Source organism: Lepeophtheirus salmonis, chromosome 1, assembly GCF_016086655.4.
Source record: "Lepeophtheirus salmonis chromosome 1, UVic_Lsal_1.4, whole genome shotgun sequence".
Classification (NCBI taxonomy): domain Eukaryota; kingdom Metazoa; phylum Arthropoda; class Copepoda; order Siphonostomatoida; family Caligidae; genus Lepeophtheirus; species Lepeophtheirus salmonis.
Window position 1 is genome coordinate 53648633 of NC_052131.2, and position 17274 is coordinate 53665906.

Below are 17274 nucleotides of genomic sequence, written 5' to 3' on the forward strand. Positions count from 1 at the left end.
TTACGAGAATCCCCCTGTCTTCCTGTTTGTTAAGTATATCCTTAAAGTTTGTATATTGAATAGATTATTATTACGTTGAAATATAAATTTTACTGCTGTACAAAAAAAAGTTATTCAATCAAATTCACCCTTTTCTAGAAAAAATTAACAAAAACGAATTTTTGCAATAAGTTTTTTGTCTCTTTCAAAAAACATCAACCCCAAAATAAAATCCTGTGTACGCTCCTGATCCGTCATTCTTACGCACAAGATCTAGTGATTACTTTATACTTTGATGTTTACTCTTCAAGAATTAAATAATAATTATCAGAGTTATAGAAAATAAAATAAAAACCTCTTCAGATTCTCAACTATAAAAAGATATTGCACGCGTTAAGGTCATATTTTATACAACTCACGTCATAGATGACAAACGGAACAATACTTCTCAAAGCTCCTTACCAGAAAAAAAATTAGTGTTGCAGTTCCAGTGTTGGAATGAAACGTTGGTGGATTCGGTCTAGATCCGAGCCCGAAAGCCTGCTCTCTGTATCTCATTTTGCCAAGCCCAAAAAGCCCCTGTCCCGAACCTTCCAGCCTATATTTATTTTTAGTCTAGTATAATTCCTTTACCATTCATTGATGACATCCTTTTCGACTTGACACCCTATGAAAAATAAGCTGAAGTTGGCGTTCTTGATTATTTGTAAGTGGCACGCTACCAATTTTAGATGGATTGATTCCGTACCGACATACGTTCAACACCTACAGGTCTAAACAACCAAACTCCTAGATTAGAATTTGAAAAAATAGGTGTAAAAAGTGATAAACACATTCAAATAAGTTTTATCAATATGTGGTAAGCTTCCAAATAAATACCTTATTATGAAATAGAGCGGAATTTGATTGTGCATGGGCGTGCTTAGGAGGGGAGGGGCAGAGAGGTTGTAATTTCCACCCCAAATGTATATATATATATATATTTGCTCTCATGAGTCCATGAGTCCCTTGAGTTTTGATTTACCAAGGACTCCCAAACTGCCAAATAAGAGTCCATTGTCGCTTCTATATATGTCTTTCTCTATAATTGAGAGGTACAACAGATGCTTCACAAAATAATATTTATATTGAAATACATTTATTGCATAAATTCCCATAGCTCAAGCTGATCACACACTTCGTAGCCCGACTTAGCCTGATATTTTCTAATCTGATCCACCTCTAATCTACACTCAATTTTTGAAAATAAATAAATCATTTTTATCTTGTTTTTATATTGATCCCCTATGACCATCCTTCAATTGTTCTATATATATATATATTATACAAACTGCTTTCAATCTTACACTCTCATAATATGTAATTAAAAGGCAAAATAGAGCAACGTAGGAATGTAATAACTAATATCACTTGGAGTGACGTTCATGTTACAATGCAGAAAAAATATATTTTTTCGATAAAAACATACATTCATCGATTAAATAATCTCTTTTATTGTAGGCTTAATCATAATATGAAAACCCTTCTTAGTGTTTTCGATACTCCAACATATGTGTTTTCAAAATAAACATCTCTATAATTTCATTTTGTGGGTAAGTTTAAGAAAAAAAATAGAATTAAAAATTTACTACTTCAAATTACTTAACTAAATATCTATTTATTTGATTTATGGGATGGGTTCCATGCAGTTTTGATGATTTAAGAGACTTCATCTTTGTTTTGTTTTTTAAATAATATGGACTTATCATAAATTACATAACACTAATAAAACTTAATTATTATAGTACTTTTGCCGCTATCAAGGTCAAAGAATATTTACTTATGCATATTTTGGGTAATTAAATTACTAATTTGTGAATAAAAGCTTTTTTTTTTTTTTTTTTCTATAAAACCCTCTTACATACATCTCAACCGCAGTTAAACCATTTAAATGAATAGATATTCAACCACTAAACGTGTTACATAAATCATGACAAAGCATGAAATTATTCTTTTTAAAAGGTTGCGTTGATAATATTTTATATCATGTTCCGATATTAATTTGAAATTTAGTCTCAGAGAAGTCAGTTTTTGTTAAAAATAAGCCTTTAATCTCACATTTTTAATCTATTATTACAAGTATCCGTAATTGACAAATATTGTTAGGGAATATTCAATATATTTAGATTAATTTTCACTACAAAAATATATACAACGTAAAGTTCTGAAATGATTGATTTTGATAACTTTAATCGCCGATTACTCGAAACCATAATATTGCTCTTGTTACATTTAACATTTTTTCCAAAAATCTCAATTATCCAATATTAATACAGTCGACTTTGGGTTGGAGCAACGCTTGAGTTTCAACGTAAATGTTGCTATATTCTTAATTGTATTTACATCTATTCATTTGAACAGAAAATGTGTTAAATGGATTCGTACATATTTAACTACTTCGTTAATAATTAATTTTTTCACATATTTGGCTTATAAAAACAGTCTTAGGATCTCACTGTTGATGTTTAATCAAAAGATGTTTCTTTTTGGCTGTGGGGAGATAAATATAAGGCTGAAAAGTGTTTCAGCATCCTTTTTACATACAGTCAAACCCGGATAATGGAAACTGTTGTTTTTCAGATTCAAAGTTGACTTTATTCGTGTTTTTTCCCCCATATCCGAAGTATATAAAAAATCCAATTTTTAGATATATGTAAATAAATAATTTTATATATCCCTATTTCGAGGCAACTAGTGTTTGATGGGATCCTGTTTTTGATAGATAATCGAGAATTTTTAGTTTATCTTTCAGAAAAAGTGTTTTTTCGGGAGGAACTTACGATATGTATCCGTATTGATTGGAAAGCAATGTGAAATCCATTTAAAAAAAATCTTATAGAACAAGAATGTAGGTGTAAGCCTACGATTTGTACCTTTAAAAAGGTAAAATCCTCATGAGAATTCCCTTAAAGTAGAAAACAAAGAAAGGTAGAAGAGGTTGACATTATGTTGATTTAGAACTTCATGGATCTTTTATGTGAAGTATTTTATGTTGTAAATAATTGATATCTTAGAGAACGTTGACTTTAAATGTATTTTTATTATATCCGGATTTGACTGTATTTGCGAATTTGATGGATTAACTATTAATTCCATGACAAAAAAAAAATTGTAATATCTCTGAAGGTCCATAATATTTATTGATCAATGAATATTCACTGCAATACATAATTAACATATCGGAACATTTTTATTTTTTTGATACCCATGACTCTGATTCACCGTTTTTAAAAATTGATCCTTAAATTCATCGTATAAAATAACCAACTAATTGTAAAACTCACTTTTTGCCAATTTTCGTCATGGTATCATGTAGAAATAAATTATTAATATAGACTAACAATTTGCCACTAAGATTTTTTTATTAAAATATTATTAATCCCACCGATGAGGTTTTGATGTTAGAACTGTTTTATTTTTAGAACTCATTGATAATGTATACTAAGATACTTAGTTTATAATTAAATCTTAGGCTTACTGGAGAAAAAAGTCAATATTTCGCTTATGAATAGTACGGGGAATGTGTTTTAAACATCATTTTTGAATAAATGTTATGGAATTTGATGGATTTTCTTTTTAAATATTTTTAGAGTGAATGTTTATGTGATAACTGAGACGATTTACGACTCCAAATAATCCTGAATCGGAATTGATTCATATTTTGAGTACATTTACAATAGCAAACATATTAAATAATTCTTTTACTTTTTTAAATATATATATTTTTCATGCAATAAATCAATAAACAAAGTATATAATCGTGTAGTTTTATTGATTGAAATACATCAATTTACAGGATAGGTTTTGTCTATTTCTAGAAAGTAAATTAATTGTTGAACCATATCGTAGAAATGAACCTTGAAGGGGCAAGGGGGGCACTGAACTGTGTCTCCAATTGATATATACATGTATTGATAAACATTTTACCGAAAAGATAATGAATTATTGAAGGAAAATTTGGTTTAGTTCACATTAAATTGTAAAAAGATCATTATTTTTCTTGAAAACTTGAAATTTCTAAGCTACTCAGTTCCTCACCCCCCAACCCAAAAAAAATAATATATAATCCTAATCATGCTCCTGGTTACCTCCAACCTCCTTCCAATTCATTCTCCTTGGATATAAGTTTGGTTACGGGACTGTTTTCATCAATTGATATGCTTAGTATAAATCTTGTAATCGTAATTAAATTACCAAAGAGAATTGATTCCAGTCCAGTATAGAAGGTAATTCCTAGTCCCGTAACCAAACTTATATCCAAGGAAGGGGGCTCCAAATTCTAGAACGGGACAGAGGCCGTGACTATGATTTTTCATTGCTAGTTGACTAGCGTGACAGATAATTTATTTGATCTTGAAATTTTTTAATGACCCTCTTCTTAAAACAACCTAAAATTTGAAATTATTAATTACTTTTTTAAATGTCTGGAGGACACATTTAAAAATTAAAGATTGTTAAGAAATAAAAAAAAATTTACGGTTTAAGTAGAATAAAGGACAAAATCATAGTTTGGTTAGTGATGAAAATCTGGTGCATTTTTTAACTCGTGTTTTTTTTGTAGTTGCCAACTGAAGAATGAAATTTATTCTCCTATAATGTTAACATTTATATTTAATCCCTGAAGAGTAAACTTAAAAAGGAAATCCTGAAAAAAATGTCTTCAATTTACCTTTTTTTTTAGGAGAAAAAAGTCCTTAAATTTTTGTTTTACTTCATGAACTTTTTTTTTATAAAGGAAAATCGAAAAAAAAAATTATTCATGACCTTCTTTAGAAAACAAATCCTCGAATTGATTTTTGGGTTTTGTTTTTTTCCCCATAAAAAGTGACTTTTTTATATTTCTCCATTCCCCCATCCCTTGCAGACGCCTCTGACTACATACATAATATCATTGATATATACAAAACACCGTGAGGATTGGTTACGGATTCATAATTGTAAGTCCTTATTGGACTCAGAGTAGAATTGAGTATCGACATCCGAGTAATTTTTCCCTTTGTCCTTGTTTTTCTTCCTTCTCCCCCTCTTCCCTTCCAACAGCTGATTGTAGATGATCTAATGAAATAACATGTGAGCTAAGCACTCTCCTCTAAAACATTCTTCAAATATTTAGGGTTACCATGCTGATTTTTGCTTTCTTTGTTGTTTAATATGACCAAAATCTCCCGATTAGCATCACTGGTTTTGGGTGGGCATGGCCCCTGATGCATCCCCCGTACTATTGGTTCAGTTGTACATGAGGTAACATTAAAGGATACAGAAGAACTTATATTAATGCTGCGTCTTGATGATATCGTTTATGAGAAAAAATTGATCTCCCCTAGATTTCACAAAACTTTTAACTTATTTCTAAATTATTTTCCATTATTATTTGATAGATAATTATATCAATGCAATTATACATTAAATTTTCTTTCATTGTAGCAACGGTTTATTTATCAAATCGATCGACCATCGAAGATTTATTATCCCCCCTCCCTCATTCAACAACCTCATTCGCTACTCTTCATGTCAATGTCAGACACGAATTCAAATATCCCTCTCATTGATATGAAAAAAGACAAGAGCATAAAATGGGACTTGAAACACATTTTCGAAGAGGAATTAAAACTCAAGGATAAAGAAATCCTGAGTTTGAAAAGACAGCTAAGGGATCAAAGAATGGAGATCAATATGCTTCGAAAGAGAATTGATTTGAATTCGAATAGCAATTCAAACCCTGATGCACGGAGCAAAACACCCCTCACCACGATGAAAAACTGTAGAAAATGTATAGAAAGTAAGAGGGTAATATCCGAGAATGAGTCAATGATTAAGGAGCTTTGTCAAAGGCTTCAGAGAATAGGTAATACATTGTTTTTATTGTTGCATTTTGTGGGATACACCCTGTCTTAACATTTCGTAATGGTCATAATTATTTCTTTGTATACTTATGTATTTACATTTTGCCTGAAGAAAAGGTGCACTTTTTTAAAGAACAGAATGGATATACAATTAGGTATTTATATTTACAAAGGTTTATCATTTTCCGGGATATTGCCGTTGAACGAGATCCCGGAAAAACATTTTTATATGAGGAGGTCCCATTGGTATATACTGTGTACATAATTTAAATATTTATTTTTATATGTTATTTTAACAAGAAATAATAACATTTAATCTATTCTATGGACACCAGAATTAAGAGTACAGTGTGCCTTTTCAAATCGTGATCAATTTTTCCAAAATCTACTTTATCCAGATTATCCAAATACAAAAAGTACAAGCAGTAAAACCATTCAGACTCTTTTTTTTTTAACTTTCCCCTCATATTTTTACATTATTTATTTTTTATGTCTGACCAATAATTTTTTTACTTATTAAAGATTTGTCTATGACCCAAATGCAGTCATCAAAAGAGTCACATCTTTCTCACGAGCCATGGACTCCCAACCCCTGATTTAGGGCATTCACATTCCTATGAGAGGTGGTACAGGCCTTCCTTTTGATGGCACCCCAAATCCCATAGTAAAGAGGATCGCAGTCTGTTGAGGACGGAGACCATATTCCCCAGGGCTACTAATTCGCCAAATTGTCTTCACAACACTTATTAGTTGTTATTTTTTTTACTTTGTGCCCGGAGCCTTGCTGGAAAACATAATTGCCCCTCAAACAAGGAAAGGCCACTGCTTCCATAATCTCCAGAAGCACGTCCTTACGGATTTTGAAGCTAATTGGAACTCAAATATTTTAAGAAGTCTTCTATCCTTTATCGTTTGTTCGACCACATCCAGGCTTCCTCTCAAGTCTCTTTTTGTCTTCTTACAGCTTTTTATAATCTTGGATATGAGACCTTTGCAGCAGGAGACGATGCAAGAGATCTTCTCATAACTCATTCCCACGTCAAGAATGACTGGCATACGATTTATTTTGCCCTCCATCTCGGTTGTCTTTTGTTTCATTAAGAAATTTGTTTTAGAAGCATTGTTTGTTTTTATTGCTATCCTAGTTGATATTATGGGGGGAAAAATCGGTAAATGATTTAGTAAGTAAATGAAACATTTTCAAAGTTTCATACACGATTCCCTGGCACACGCTGTATTCTCAATAAAGCATGAACAAACTAAAAATATATATATATTATCTGCAAGGTGGTGTGACAGTCGACAGTTGTTCTCAAAAAATGGGCCATGCTCAGAAGAATTTTGACAGTGCTCTCTATGTGAGACACACACGTATGTTACATTTTATTATACAATATTATCCTTAAACATAGAATTTTTGACCGATTTTTTTTTTGCCAAAATAAACACACAAAATATAAAAATTGAGCTTTTTAAATCCATTAATGTTCTTTTATTTTTATCAAAGTTTATTGATAATTTTTTCCCTGTATATTAAATCAACAAATCAAGATTTAAGAAATATTTTCTTTTTTTAACTTTGCCTTCAATCAGTATTGGTAGTTCCTCAACATACCTACTAAAAGACATCCTAATTAGTAGTGGAATCAAAACTGAAGTTTGCGAGATAAAAAAAAATGTGTTGGCGTATTGTTTTTGTAGGGGCGACCAGTCTTTTTTTTTTTTTAATTCCGTTAACTGATCCATAGGATTCCAGATAAATCGTGAGTACCATGCCCGATTCCACCCACATAGAAAATTTAAGTAAGTTAAAAATGTATGTCAATTTTTGGTGATTCTATTTTATGAATAAATAAAATTTATATTGTGAAATAATTAAAGGTAGGGTTTATCCAGAGAAATCCCGAGATCCTGAGAGAGAACCACATAGTTTTTTCTATATGATTTGTTTCTAACCATTACATTAACTGCAAATTATATCTTATATGTAATTATATGCTAATTTTGTGCACATTTAAATAATAATTTTGAGGATTTACAACTGTGGTTCCCAACCTTTCAACCCATTTTAGAATCAGGAAACGACCCCAATTCTTCACGTAAATTCTTCATGGGAGTAGAAAATCTCATCTGTCGCTCTGACGTTTGAGCTCACTAAGAATACTCCTACAATGTTTCATACGGAGTTGTTGATGCCTTTTAATCAAGAATACCGCTCATAAGACTTCCTACCTGTAGCCTTGATCCTTATTGGCACAGTATTCTACATTTCTTCCAAAAAGCCTAACCGACAGCAATGTCTGAACAAAAAAAGACGTGAAATTGACGTAGCTCATGGACAACGTGCTTGGAAGAAATTATTCTCTAGAACTCAATGTCCGTATGTCGGTGCCTTGGTCATTCCTAGAGAAAGAAGGATACTTTATGTACATGGATTTCACCAAAAGATTACTAGTTTAGATGGAGTAAATGATATATTATAATGTTCACAAATACTTAATCAGTATAACTCCATCTAACCAATTAAAGGAACATTAAAAAATGGCTAAGACGTTGTGTTGAGGGATTTAGAGCGTTGGTTGCCAAAGTGGAGGTCCGGAACCCTTTGGGGGTTGCGAGATTATTTCCCAAAAATAAACATATATTTTCAATTGACATTAGTTTGAGGTGCATCAAAAGTAAAGTAATAATAAATGCACATAATTTTACAAGTCTCTGCTGAATCATTTTAAAAAGTATTTCCCAGAAGATAGTCTCCACAAAAAATATAACCGGATATGACACTTTTACTGCTACAGCTAATCATCGGACGGCTGATATGAAAGATGCGCTTATCGAATTTTCATGCTACCAAACAATCAAAACAGATTTTGATTATAAAAGACTTGACCAATTCTGGATTCATTTGATAAATGAAATGAGTGCCCACTCCTAGCTAAAACAGCTTGGGATTTACTTACAACATCCTGGCTCAATTAATTTATGTGAGAAGACGTTGTCTGTATGAAGTAATGTTGCAAATAAATACATATTGAACTTACACGTTGAAGATGATCTGCGAGTTGCTGGGTCTAAAATTAAACTGTGAATAGACCTGCTTTGCTCAATGCATAGTGTACATCTGTCACGTTTAAGACCTTGATTCGTTCATAAACCTATTTGCAAAGCCACATCCTGTAATGATATTTTCTGTAAGTCTCAATTTTGACTTTATTTGCCACGAAAAAGAGAATTGATGGTATATAAAGGATTCCATGTAGTACATATATAGCTGATTTATAATCAATTTGCATACAATGCTCTCCAAAGTTTATATTCATCTCTCAATGAGAGGTGTAGGGGTCGCACGCACATTGTCTAGCAATATACTTTATGGATCGAACTCAAAAAAGTTTGGGAAACACTGACTTAGGGAACTGTTACATTTAGTTCCATAGTTTGAATTTAAAACTGTCTTAATATGTTTTTCACCAATTTACAAACCCTTAGGCAGGGTTGTGCCCGGTTCAGGTTCAGCAGTTCCATAGTTCCCGGTCTCAGTTCTTTCATTTCAACGGTTTCGGTCTTTGTTCAGCTTTTTTGGTCTCAGTTCCCGTCTTCCGTCTCAGTTCTTTTTTATATAGGCTCAGTTTTGTAACGGGCACTTAAACTAAGGGGCGTCACATGAAATGAAATATAATATACAAACAGGGCCGCTGCTACCTTATACGTAGAGTGCGTAGTGCCCCAAGTTCTAGCAGGGCCCCGAAAACTAAGGTTGCTTAAGACAATGGTGTTCAAAGTGGGGGCCGAAAGAAGATGCTAGGGGGGAGGCAGGAAGATGGAGAATGGAGGACTGCTTCAAGTCTACGTATACATTGTACACATGTTGCTTAGAAAGTGGGCCTTAGCTATTTAGAACTCAGATACAACTGTATCACCCTGGCGGCGTAAAAAAAATCATTGAAAATCACTGCAATTTCACAAAAAAACTCAGAAAATGGGCTTATTGATTAAAGCTAATTTATTTTTTATAATATATATTGTATTTTCTATAATTATATAGGAACAGAAGCACAATAGCCGAGACGGATAAGCAATATATTGCAGGTTTGTTTCGACTTTGTCGGTTCCGGTTCTAGCGGTTCAAACACGGGAACCACTTGTCCGATAAGGGCACAACTTTGCCCTCATACATTGGTGTCGCAATCCCATTTGGGGGTCGAGACTCACAGGTTGCAAACCACTGCTTTAAGTTGTTATGCAACCTTGTAACCTGTACTGTATTAACACCTTCCAAGTAGGGAAATTATCTCTCATAAATGGCTATCGATTGGCTAAGTGTGAACATTCACTTCTCTAGGAACAGCAAATGGGAAAAGTTTTCAATATTCTCAGATAAGAGATCTTAGTATACGGTATTTAGTTTTTCTATCACGGCCTGCAGAAAGATAAGAAGGGAGTAATAAGTTTTGTGTCCCGAGTGACGAAGTACATAGCCCCGGGACGTCGGACAAGTAACTTTGCTAGTAATAAATCATATACATATAACAAACAAAAATTAAATAATTATACAGAATCCATGAAAACATATTCAATCGTAAATAGAAAAGTGTTAGTTCTTAGATGGTCCCAAGAACTGGACTTTTTGTAGGAAGGATCGAAAATATTGGGATCAGGACACAATACCAGAACAAGAGTACTTGTTAGCTAAAAGATATAATTTTTTACTCGCATGAATGCATTGCCTAAAAATATATATATATATTTGATGAAGATTCACGGCTATAATACAATATAATAATAATTACCAATCTTGTTACTCGAATGTTAAAAGATAAAATGTTCAATTATTTGCCACGAATTGCAATGATTAAGAGTTGATTAGCGATGTGCTACGTGGAAAACACGTAAATAAGTAGTATTCAAGTTTTATGAAGTAAATAAAGAAATAGACTCGGCTCATGGGGCTAAAAATCATACTATTAATCGGAACACGTCCCAACATGGAATTATTTTCTTCTTCTTTTTCGAGTGGGTACAATCTTCCTAGACATACTTTGAAATTATGTTTTCCCACAGGTAGAAATGCGTTGACTTTTCCAGAGTGTGTACTCATAATCTCAGTTCGTTTTAAAAATAATCTTTGTTTGATTTTTTAAAGACGAACGGGAGTACTCGACATTGCTTGCAAATTATTTGTTCGTTATTATGCATTCATACTAATAAACATCAAATCACAATTCAAATAAGTTAAACTAATTTATAGATTCATCTGTAGAAACTAAATTGCGAAAACAATGTTGTGGGGTCATCAGGACCATATACATCATTTGTGGTATACTAATATTATTGTAATTATATTTGTATTCATATTATTTACGTTCCTCAATAATGTCAGTAGTTGATTTAATTTGTAAAAGGCCCTTCCATTGAAAAATCCCTAAAATAGCGAAACCTAGACTGAACAAATCCGGACTAAACCAACTACTATGATTACGAGGCATTTAAATTAATTTGCTTGTAATAGTTAATACTAATATTTAGTCACTAGAAGAATCGATGACCCTTCGAAGTATGCATTTTTAGACAGTCAACACTTGAAAATAATCTTTGTAAATATACATAAAAACAATCTGGGTAGTGGTATGATACAAATTTTTTGACAAGTAAATATTGGGTTTAATTACCAGTCCCATAATCACGGTTTTGTTTATTGGAGGCCTGCCTGTAGTGACGATACATGACTTTTTTTTTTCACTTTGTTTTTCTTATTATACTAATTTTAACACCCATTTAGTCTCAGGTTCAAATTCATTACATTCTGAGATTTTGATGGTGTTTGCATTGAAATTTTGGGGCATGATTATATCATTTTTCGAACAGAAAACAGCCAATTAATGCGTTTTATAGTAATACGCAAAACACGCTGTGATAAACAAATTTCAAAGGAATGTAAATTTTAACCAAAATAAACAAAAACATCGTGTAGATCTCATTTATTTATGTAGCTAAGTCCTTGAGGCAAAATGACTTTAAGATAAAATGTCCTTAGGGAAAAAAGTTTTAAAACAAAATGTCTATAGGAAAAATAGTTTCAGGCAAAATTACCTAGGAGCGGTTGATATAAATGTATATACTAAGTCACTGATAGTGGTTTGTAGGACTTTATTTATTCTGTATGCCCCAGTCTTTGGGACGGTCGTTAATTATGGGCCCTTTAAATGTATATACAAATTGTATATAATATAGTTTATCATTTCAATATAATCATTACAAAGGTTAAACACACTCAATGACGCCAAGAGAGATCAATTTTACTTTCTTTAAGGAACAACAAGTGGGACTGGATGGGACCAGACTAAACTGGACCTCGGTCCTCGTTACGAAATAAAGACTGGCACAACATTAGTCATATGTTATCATGACGCCACTAGTAGATATATGATGAAATCACTGGTAGATGTGACGTCACTGAGCAAAAATTCTTCCATGGGATCCCTTTTGCGTCCGATTCGGACGCATACTTAAAATTTAGGCCAGAACCGGACCTGAAATCAAATTTGTTAGGAACGATACATCTCTAGTTCAACCCTTATCACACATTATTACCTTTATTGCCTCACACAACCTTTCACAAGAAAAGAAACATAAAAAAAGTCTTAAAATACGTTGGGACTTATGAAATTATTACTCAGTAATATTTGAGAAGTATTCACACCTTAACAAGAGCTTATTTTAACGTTCAGAACACTAATATGGGGGGGGGAAGAAGAAGACACTTTGACAGCTGACAACAAAATGCACTCTTGATTTTTTTGTTAGGCAGGTTACACTGTGACCAAAAAGCTAATTTGATTTTTTTTGCAGGTTGAAACCTGGACCAATAACAATGTACGCAAGCTCAATATTATTTACCTAATGGATTCTATTTTTATATGTCATGTATCAATTTGAGAAAAGTACTCACTATATACAGAGTAGACTCATATCTATTAAAATGCGAGCCATGAATTTTTTTTTTAGAAGAAAAACTATTTGTCTAAAATAAAGGAAAGAGAAGAGAAGACGCGAGTAGAATTAAGGTTAAACCTGCTTTGTTTCTTATTAATGGTCGTTGTTCAAGGGTATCTACTTTATCGATTATTTTATTTTATTTTATAAGGAAGTATTTTACTTTTTGTCAAGGGACTCTCTCTTATCATATCCATATTCACCCTGTAGAAATACCACTAGCAACAAACCGGTAGGAAAAACTAATGTGTCTCTAAGTAGTGTATACTTGCATATACAAATAACAAAAATCCTTGAAAGAACAAAAATGTAATAGTATTAGGTAGAAAGGGCATTAGTAGAAATTATGATATGTTTTGACAGTTTATGAAAATCCCCTGAAATAATACGATTTAAACATTAATACGTTTATTTATTTTTATACAGAAAATGAGGACTTGAATGTTAGCAAAAAGCCCTTTAAAAGTAACGCGGAAAAGTGGCCGCCAATCTCATCCCCCACTGCTTCTTCTGAAGATACTCTCTCTCCCATACCAAACTTGGACGTAATCATCCCAAAAATAAGTGATTTGAACACTCTGGTTCTAGAAAATGGCTCCGAAATTAGTAAGAGAAGTACTGGGGCCAGTTTCAAAAAAGAAAGAATCTGTTGTCATAGACTTCTACTCCAATGGTTTCCGGCTTAGAGGCGGAAACAATCGTATCCGCTGCTACAAAGAGCTTTCTTCAAAGCGATTTATATCCGATATAAGCGATGGATTCTTCCCATCCGAACTTCAAGGAGAGTATCCAAAAGGAGTAGCCTTATTAGTCAATGATAGACGGACGGAAGAAGGGATTCAAGACGTGACCTCAGGGAATTCACAATATAATCCGTTTAGTGGAGATGGAAAGAGATTAGGGACTCTTAAATCTCCAAAGCGCAACGCTAATAACAGCATTAATCACTCAAAACTTCCACAAATTCGTAAGAACTCCCGCACTAAAACCCCAAAATTGGAGCGTAAATCCTTTGCGAAAAGTAATGGTGAGAATAATCATAAAAAACCTACTACCTCAAAGACATGCTCCATAAAGATCAAATATGAATCCAAGAGCACCATCCTCACGCTTCAAGATGATGATACGATTGATGGGCTCAAGTATCTTATACGTGAGTTCATTCCCCATCAGGAAATACATTTATTTTCGTCCTTCCCCCGTCAAAGAATTGATCAGTGGACATGTCAAACACTCTTAGAGTGTGGATTATTTCCAAATTATGTTCTTCATGTTGAAAGAGGGGATTAATCGTGTTTGGTTTTTTTTTGCTTTTTTACAAATATATAAAAACTATGTCAAGTGATGAAATATTGTAAATAAATTTGTAGATGACACTCAATAATTGACAATTATTTAGAAATAAATTTTTTTTCGCACTGAGCAAAGAATGTTGCAATAGGTAAGTATATGCATTTGACTCCTCCATTCAAATATTTTATATTTTTACCTTTATAGAATATTCAACCTTGATTTCTTCTAAAAATAGGGGAAAAATCCACCTACAACACGTAGAAATATATATATTTAATGATCACATATTTATAAGCAATCCTTACTCAAATTCTACTTATATCTAGAGTGTCTGCATGTTCCGGCAATATTTTTAATGTCGGTGATCTACAGTGTGCGACCTCTATTTAACAACCAACACAATATCGTTAAAAGGGATTTTTTCCTAAATTAATCATCCGCTATCAATAAAAAAACAATGCCAAATGAAAACTGAATAAATAAAAAACATTATTCTTCAATGTAATCGTCGTTGGCGTCAATAACGGTCCAAACTCGACCTTGGATTTGGGAGAAGGTCTAGATGACAGTCTCCCTTGTCTGATTCCATAATTCCTCCCGGATCCTAGACATCAGCTCCAAGTTTGTCTTCCACGAGGATCGGTTGGTATATCACTTAACTACGCACTAGACAAAAGAAGTCCATGGGGTTGAGGTAGTGTGAGCATGGAGGCCAAACACTGGGTCTAACAAAGTCAACAAAAAATGACAATCAGGTCAACTTTTTTTTGTAATGTGACATGTAATAGAGTCTTGTTGCCATACATTTGGGATCCCAGATGCAACTTCCACCATTCAGGCCTGAACATTATCTTCCAGGGCGTTTATGTACTCATTGGCATTGAACTTGAGGCCATTTGAGAAAAAAAATATGAGATCTGCATACTTTTGGTAGTCTGATCTCATCATGTGATCAGTACGCTTGGCTGTTGATTCATAATCATCTATTCAAGTTCCTTCTGGGCTCTTCAGACAAGGTAACTTTCCAGGGGAAGAAGTTTGCAATCTCAACATGTTTCGTCCATCCCGGATTACAACAAGAACTCGTATCCTTTTTCACGATTGTGGAGTACATACTTCGCCGATGTTTGCAATATTTTGTAACTGATGGCAAACACTTCTAACTAGCAACCAAAAAAAAACAACGTCCTACCTGCATATACACAGCCAAGGGCGTCCGAGTAGGGGAGGTACTGGAGCCCTCCCCAATTTAAGGTATTTTTGCTTTTTACTAGAGAATTAAATATTTGAAATTTAATTTTTTCAAAACTTTTTTCCAACAAATTAATTTATAATGTAAAACTGTGGACTTTTGAAATTTTTTGTATATACTTGTAGATTTTTGTAACTTTTTTTCCAAAAAATGAAATATTTGAAACTTAATTTTGTTAATTTTTGTACAATTTTTTTGAAATATTGCAACACACAGTACAAATAAAAAAGTTGGGACAATAGTCTCGCAATTTACCTGGCTTTGCTTATTCTTCTATAATTATTCGGTAATTACGATAGTACGCAGCATTTTCCAGAGTTATTAGGTGTCGACGAACATACAAATTTTGCTTTAATATTATAGAGAAAACTCCCCAACAAATCGTAGGTGTTATTCTACGTTATTTATGAGCAATGATGTGAATCCCATTAATTTTTTAACTGATCCGGTTTTTTTTAATTATTGATTTGAAGACGGAATTTTCTTTTCCTTAGCAGCTGTCATTATAATTTCCTAGGTAGTGAACATCCTTTCCTAAACAGATTTAATTATATTCATGACCTGATTGAACATTTGTGTGCACTCATAATAGACTGAGGATTTCTTGCAGAATTATAATTGTGAGTCCTAATTGGACTCAGAGTAGAATTGGGGATCGGTATCTGAATAATTCTTGTCCATGTTATATAATTTTGGAGTGAGAAAATGAACTATTGCTTTAAAATACATAGATTTAAATAGCATTAGTGGTGGGAAAATATTATAATTTTATTCAAATTTATATGAATCTATTTAACTATGCATTTTTAAATCCATTTACACCAAACATAGGAGGGAATTCTTCTTTTAGAAGGGGATGTTAACAGACCCAGGACCTATTAAATAATGAGCAAGAAAGAAAAAAAGAGCACACGCATCAACCGTTTTTCCTTTTCTAATCGGTTAATTTAGTTTGTTTGCGTTGGTGCGCCTACTAGCTACATAAAGAAGATGGTGGGTTACTTTTTCTACAAAGTTCGGTGCAAAAGATACAGGGAGGATCAGAGAATCAAATATACACATCACATTTTGACGAAACCGCAACAAAAGAGTGGCAAACTTTCCCGCCAAAACATGAACTGGAAGACCACCTTATTCATAGCTGTCCATCGCTCCCATTACAATCAATGTCTGCTGTAGTAGCACATATATCCCTTTGTGCAGGCGTGTTCTTTGCCCTATGTATGTCTAGTTTTGTACTATATGCATATCTGTACATTTATAATGTATGTATGTACTATGGTAAACAGCAATAAATTCGTAAATAACTAACTTAGATTTTTCTTTACATAGATCCCTTCTTCATGTATAGCATATGTCCTGCCGCTATGTAAAAATAAAGTAAACCCTAAATGAACTTCCTGAATTTTGAAGAATAATTGGGATGAGAGCAGCTCAGCTGTCCTGACGTTTATATTAGAGCAGCTGCAAGCAGTTGCAAGAGGAAGAAAATAGGAACCAATCCCACTCCTTCATTACATAGCAAGGGTGGCACTATTTACTCCTATGTTGATCCTCAATTAGATGTTCCTTTATCAAATCTCCTCTTTAATTATGTACCCCTGGTACAGACTGCCACACCACTTTGTCGAATAGTAGGGGAGAGTGAGGATACTTGTTACGGAGGACCCATGTCACACTGCCAATAACTTTAAAATGTATACTTATATACAATTGAATGTCTTCCTTTGTTTATCAAATCAACATAAAACCCGGGCTGCCTAATGCTTACAGTAGTAGATAATTTCGACATTGAAATAAGAAATACCAACCGTGTCTGTAGATTGGTTCAATTAAAAAAAACAATAACCTGAACTAACAGCCCTTTAATGTATA

At 33.0% G+C, this 17274-nt stretch overlaps 1 protein-coding gene across 1 annotated transcript; it reads left to right on the forward strand.

The window, feature by feature from the left end:
• Positions 1-1487: 1487 nt before the first annotated feature.
• LOC121119410 (uncharacterized) lies at positions 1488-14232 on the forward strand. The gene is made up of 3 exons (XM_071894164.1): positions 1488-1571; positions 5443-5863; positions 13281-14232. The coding sequence occupies exon 3, from the start codon at positions 13446-13448 to the stop codon at positions 14142-14144; it is 699 nt and encodes a 232-aa protein (XP_071750265.1). The 5' UTR covers positions 1488-1571; positions 5443-5863; positions 13281-13445; the 3' UTR covers positions 14145-14232.
• The last annotated feature ends 3042 nt before the right edge of the window (positions 14233-17274 follow it).